This window comes from Mycothermus thermophilus, assembly GCF_041956435.1.
Source record: "Mycothermus thermophilus strain CBS 625.91 unplaced genomic scaffold VTJ04scaffold_3, whole genome shotgun sequence".
NCBI classification, from domain to species: domain Eukaryota; kingdom Fungi; phylum Ascomycota; class Sordariomycetes; order Sordariales; family Chaetomiaceae; genus Mycothermus; species Mycothermus thermophilus.
The window spans coordinates 3,103,898-3,109,897 of NW_027191429.1; the positions used below are offsets into that span (position 1 = coordinate 3,103,898).

The following is a 6,000-nucleotide window of genomic DNA, read 5'->3' on the forward strand; positions in this document are numbered from 1 at the left end:
CAGCCCTGTTACCATTTTCTTACACGCATGAGGCTGGGTAGCCAGCCTGATCCTAACATAGATCACCCCGCATGGACAAAAGTGCAGCTGGACGAAACAAACCAATGTGCTCCCGGAACTTGCCGAGGAGTGAGTGGGAGAGCGTGGGGTTGGAAAGAGGGGAAGGAAGTTCCGAGTGCATTGGAGGACAGAGATCGATGAAGGAGTACTTGTCGTGCCTCACAGTCCTTTCGCTGCTTACCCCTTGACGGCAAAATGGACGTCGGTGGTTCCCCGAGTCGGGGCAGCAGCATTGTTACGTCTTCGATGTGGACGCCGCCTATCACCGAGTTGCAAGGCAGCTGGAAGCCCATGCAGAAGACCCTGACGCTTTAGCGGGATTGGCGAACGAATGTCGTTGCGCACAACAGCTATGCGAAGATTTCAGGACGGACTATGTTGACAAAATGAGATATAGTCGACATTCTGGATGATGAGAGGCTACGTGAACGTGACAACAAACCGGACCGGGAGAGCCTCGAAGCCGAGAACGCTTTCCTTTGGGAAAAGATTGAGACACTTCGTCGGCTGGTGATGGGTGCCCAAACCCTCGGTGTCGTCCCCGAGAATCCGCCAGGCACTCCGACGAAACATGCTCATGTCTCCTGCGAAAGTTCCAATGCGGAAGTCAACAAGGACCGGGAACCCGTTGGACTTGCTGAAGATGTGGAGAGTCTCGAGGTTGAGAACCCGAGCCCTGCTGACCTCCCCAAGGTTTCTGATGCGGCGATCCGCAAGGATTGGGAAGCCCTTGAGTCTGCAATCGAGGGGTTGGTGTTGACGTCCCTGCCGGGATACTTCTCGCCACAAGGCGTCCGCACAAGTATGTGGGCTCTGGAGAATGTGTTCGCGACTCACCCGCTTGGGAGGGCCATGCTCAATAATCCCGCTCATTGCGCCTTTCTGGTTCGGTCTTGCGTTTGGCGCATCCTCTACTCCAATATCTTGAAACTACGCTCGAGACTCGGGAGTGACATAAAGTGTAGAAGCGTGATAGACACGTATGAATTCCTTGGGGGTACGGATACACCCAACTTGAACTTACTAATAGAATACACTCACTAACCCGTGTTGCTAGGCTTCATTCTGAGAGAGGCTCGAGATGGTCGTCACTGGTTCTCCACATCCAAGACCATCAAAGGGCTTGAAGTGTGTCGCATCCTGTCGATGCGGTTCTTCATCGACTGTGATCTCCAGGACACGGTTAACTGGCTGGTGGATATTGCGGGACGCATCTCCCTATCTCTACTGTAAGCTTCAAGCAATCCTTGCAAACCGGACCGGCAAATCATCCCGAATATCCTGGGTATCACAATAACGTCCACACTCGCGTTTAGGAAGTGGTTCAAAGGGCCATGGATCTCGACAGGAAGCTTCGCACGTCCAAGCAATTCTACAAAGTCCGTCGTTGAGGGAAACCTATCCAGCGCTGCTATGTTCTCAACCAGTTTCAACGTTGATCCTGCGATCATGGAGCACGTTGACGAAGTTCTCTCGATGGATACCTCGATAGTGAACTTGATCGTTTCGCCGGGTATTCGGAGATACGGAAATCAAGAAGACTACGACAAGACGGAGGTGGTGGTGAAGCTCAAGGTGCTCTGCGATGCGGAGGAGTTGGTGCATGACATTGCCGACGCCTCTTCTACCGAGGACGAGTATGAGTATTCTTATGGCACGGACCATCTGGGTTCAGATAATAATTGGAGGAGAGACATAATTCATAGTTATTTTTGATAGCCGGTATGTGGATGAGCCGATATTGTAAGACCGGGCATCTGCATTCGACGATTGTTAGAAGTCGGCCAAGGAGGCGAGACAAACATCACACTGAACTCTGGGGAATATTGAAGCTTGAACCAAACGTAGCTTACGGAGTAGTCTGGTATTGGAATTCACCTTACCCATCGACTCAAAACAACGTAAACTCATCGCCCTTGCAATCATCTCCAGCTTTCCACCCCCCTCCCCCCCTCCTCGATCACTCAGCAATTCTTCTTCAGTTTATTCAGATACCAGTTACTCGGCTCAGCAGGGTGATCTGGCGGGAAGACAACCGGATACGGAGGCACGATCATCTTGCTCGCCATGTCCTCCGTGACGTCCTTGCGGATGTACATGTGTGCCGGCCCAACCGTGTGCGGCGCCTTTTTGCAGTCGAGAGGAAACTCGTCGTACTCGTCGAGACTACAACCCGTCGGAGAGCAAATGATGGCAGCCGGCCTGATTTGCAATACACGGTTGCAGACCTCGGAGGTTGAGGTGATGGCGTACACCAGCGTATGCTCGTCAACGCTACCGTGCGCTGTCTCTACATCCATGACTCCTACGGGCGGACAGTGTGCCAGTTTGATGATCTCCGCAAGTTTTTCCAAGGCCTCGACGTCCTCTGCTGTATACTCGTCATCAGCGAAGTAGACAGGGACGTCAATCAAGTCCGCAGCCCCGGCGTATCCCGCCGTGGGTGGCAGTTTGGCGAGTTTCTTTGTGATCTCCTCGCCCACATCGTTTGGCGACTCCACGTCCTTGATCAAACTCAGCTTCGTGAAATGGTCCTTGATGAGACCATGCGCGACGCCACGCTGGTCGGAAAGGAACTTTATGCCGGAGGCCATCTCGATCGCCGCAGAGTGGCGGAGCATGGCTTGCAAGGCGTCGCGGCGGTCTAGGGGTCTGGCATTGAACTGGGCGGCCGTGTCTGTGTTCCGGATGGCTTCTCGATACGTAGTTCCTGAAAATGGTCCGCCTTTTTCTACGACGTTCCTCAGAGAGCCGGCGCCGAGACAGATGATTTTGTTGATGCCCCAGTCCCAACGAGGGAGGATGTAGTGAGCATAGCGCAGGAATTGGAAGCAGATGCAGATGCGCCCGCTGTTCGGTATCAGTGGACTTTACTGAGCCAGGCGAGGCTCTAACGTCGGGATGCTTACCATATTAGAGGCTGCTCGGCCTCAATGCGAGCAAGAACCTTGAGAAGTTCTTGGCAGATGACACTTGGAGTGGATGACACAATGACTTGGTATGGCCTAGCTGAGAAGCCGGCTGCTCCTGGACATGGAGTTGAGTCCTCCATCATGCCACTGAACTCGAATGATCTACTGGTTGAGCGCTAGAGTGGCCAGAGGAGTCGCTGATGGTTTCGACACCAAACTCGACACCATCTCCTCGACTTGGGGTCTATATACCCAGAAAACTCTTTAGCAAGCACGTCATGCATCATCTTCTTCCCCCCTTTACACGTCATTTGGAAAAAACAATGACACATGGGGCTTTGATGATTGTGTGGCTGACTTTGAAGCAAATTGAGTTCACCAAAACTTCCTGATGACTGCACGATTCCAGGACAACAAGGGGTTGAGGATCAAAGACAACCCCAGTTCAGGAGGGTCATTTGGGTATCAGTGCCTGATGCGTTGGCTGCTGTTGCCAAAACGTGGCCTTGTCAGTGGACCGGGAATTGACACGATTACAAGACCCTTTCTCAGTTTCCCTGATGATTGTCATCTTATCCCTCCTTTCTGCCCTGTTTTGTTGTCTTGAGAATAGGGGGGTTGCCCCAGTGAGAGCCAGGCCTTGCGTAAGAGACATGTAACATTACACTCTTTTACCGTAACTTACTGTATCATGCGGTTTCTCATCAGCGATTCCTGAAGTGAATCTCCATTCAACCTTATCAACCACCTCGAGCCCGGAAAACACAACACAATGTCATCTCAACCCACCTCAGGCATCCCTCTCTTCCACGCCCCTGACGGAACGGGGTACAAACTTGTCGAACTCCCTCCCGAACTTGCCGAGCTTCTTGAGAGCCAAGATCCTCCCACGTGAGTTGAACACCTCACTCTTACACAGGCTTCCACGTTGTTTTTGGTCTGGTGTTCCCTCATATGCCACAGTCCCTACAATAACAAATACTCACAAAAGCCCCTTTACACACCAACCATGTGTCAACTTCCCTAACTAACCATCTCCAGATTAACCCTCCACCCCTCCCCAACCGCCGCCCTCCTCAAAACCCCCGCCACCACCACCGCTCCAGGGAAGACATACTCCCTCCGGCAGAAAAACACCTCCAATGCTCTCATCCTTCTTCAACCCGCTACCACCGCCTCTGCCAATACAGCAGTAGACCAAGAGTCAGAAACCCCAGCTGGGCCTGGACTTCACTTGATCTCCACCATCCACGAAACGATCGAGCTCGTCCCCGAGGCTGAAGGTGGAGCGAAAGCGGGAAGTGAGGCGCCGAAGCCGAGGGGCAAGTGGCATGAGAAATTTGCAAGGGGGAGGTGAAGAAGCAGTTTGCAAAGGAGGAAGTCGGTGAAGTGGGATGCATGTTCTGGGTTGGGTGGACATAGGTTTGCTGAGGTGATCATGATCCGCTAGGATTTAGAGGGAGGTTTTACACGGAGTAGTCCCCTATTTATGCCTGTCCACACAACGGCCCGCTGCTCACCGCTCCCATCTACTCCAGAGCCCTTTCGTAATGAGATAGACCGGGAATACCTGTCCAGCAATTCCCCTTCAAATACGTCCTACATGCTCCCCCTGGAACTCGCAGAAGCGGGGTAGCAAACCACCTGCTTGTTACACTCTGTGCCCTTGAGAAACTTGTCCTTGCCGGATCGCCCGCAGTTCCAGGCCTTGTACCAGTTGCTCCCCGTGCTATTATCACATCAGACAAGAAGAAAAACGAAATAGTCAGCCACTGAGTGATCAATGCACCATGAACAAGACACAAGACGGCGACTTACCCAGCATACATCCCATCAGGGAGTCCTCCAACATTGTTGACAAGATCCCAGGTGAACGTGACGCCCGTGGGGAACTTGCAGCTGCCATGTCCTCCCCACTGGTTGTCTCTTCCGTAGGTGACGAGACACCGGTCGTTGTCGGGAGGGTAGCCTGTTTTGGAGCTTTGGGCGGTATAATACTGTTGAGGTGAGAAGAACGTCAGCCACCACCATCATCACCACCGCCACCACCACTACCTTTCTTTTCTCTCTACCCTTTCTCCCCCTTGCTTGACTCAACAACAGCATTGATCAGGGAAAAAAGGTGTCTTACAAAAACCCACGACTGCCTCACGCCATAGTTCCAGCAATCGAGCAGGTAGATCTCTTCGAAGGGGTTCGCTTGCCGCTTCTCAGCTACCTCAACCGCCGTTGCGTTCGGGACACCGACCCCGACAGCCGGTGTATCAACGGGAAGCGCTGTAGAAGCGACAACGAAGAGCGACAGCGCAGCGAGGAGCTTCATTGTGTGAAGAAGATTGGTGGTGAGTGTGGAGGAAGAAGCAGGGCTGTTTGTGATCTGAACTGGAAGCTCTTGGTTCGTTCGTGCTAAGTGAACATTATGGACCGTTACTTATAGAATTCATTTGCCTCTCTACTCATATCCTTCACAGTGGTGTTCTCCATTTTCTTGCGCTCAGTCATGCACGTTCCATTTCGTTGTCGCTTGTCAAGGTCGAGTCTCTACTGTAACCTTGAGCATTGTAAGCATGCTCACGTCATATTCTTGTTCTAGTTTAGGGCTCAGCAAGCGTTACTCAGACACAAGCTATGGGGTTTCATCAAAGCCTCGTTAATTGTCTTGGGAAGCCCAAGGATCATGTAGGAACATTGAAGCGAGTGGCTTTCAACTCACGTTCACCGGCAGCCTAGCCCAGGGAGTCAACACTGGCATGGGCTCTTACTCACCATATTGTAGACTGAGGCCATGAGCGCCCACACAATAGCGAAGACCACCGCATCTCGAACCGAGAGATATCTTGTACACCATCCAACAAACACGTTGATTCCAGAACTATACACCCACACGGTACGGTTCCCCCTTGTAATGCCCTCTATACCGAGCCTGGCATCCCGTTGCCCCATGAAAGAGGAAAATAAGACTTATACACAGAAGAAAAGGAAATAAAGAAGAGTGAGAGAGAAGAAAGACATTACATGACCGATACAA

General features: G+C 52.1%; 4 protein-coding genes across 4 annotated transcripts; 2 read left to right on the forward strand and 2 right to left on the reverse strand.

Annotated features, from left to right (window-relative positions):
* Positions 1-104: 104 nt before the first annotated feature.
* Positions 105-1,776, forward strand: VTJ04DRAFT_5280 (uncharacterized protein; the record flags this gene model as incomplete). Its single annotated transcript, XM_069363379.1, has 4 exons — positions 105-129; positions 458-862; positions 1,118-1,289; positions 1,377-1,776. The coding sequence occupies 4 exons, from the start codon at positions 105-107 to the stop codon at positions 1,774-1,776; spliced, it is 1,002 nt and encodes a 333-aa protein (XP_069220231.1).
* A 248-nt stretch (positions 1,777-2,024) lies between these two features.
* VTJ04DRAFT_5281 (uncharacterized protein) lies at positions 2,025-3,115 on the reverse strand (the record flags this gene model as incomplete). The annotated part of the gene is made up of 2 exons (XM_069363380.1): positions 2,025-2,910; positions 2,970-3,115. 2 exons carry the CDS (start codon positions 3,113-3,115, stop codon positions 2,025-2,027), a joined length of 1,032 nt encoding a protein of 343 aa, XP_069220232.1.
* Positions 3,116-3,744: 629 nt separating this feature from the next.
* Positions 3,745-4,329, forward strand: VTJ04DRAFT_5282 (uncharacterized protein; the record flags this gene model as incomplete). Its single annotated transcript, XM_069363381.1, has 2 exons — positions 3,745-3,863; positions 4,014-4,329. The coding sequence occupies 2 exons, from the start codon at positions 3,745-3,747 to the stop codon at positions 4,327-4,329; spliced, it is 435 nt and encodes a 144-aa protein (XP_069220233.1).
* Positions 4,330-4,571: 242 nt separating this feature from the next.
* Positions 4,572-5,295, reverse strand: VTJ04DRAFT_5283 (uncharacterized protein; the record flags this gene model as incomplete). Its single annotated transcript, XM_069363382.1, has 3 exons — positions 4,572-4,701; positions 4,791-4,969; positions 5,104-5,295. The coding sequence occupies 3 exons, from the start codon at positions 5,293-5,295 to the stop codon at positions 4,572-4,574; spliced, it is 501 nt and encodes a 166-aa protein (XP_069220234.1).
* Between the last annotated feature and the right edge of the window lie 705 nt (positions 5,296-6,000).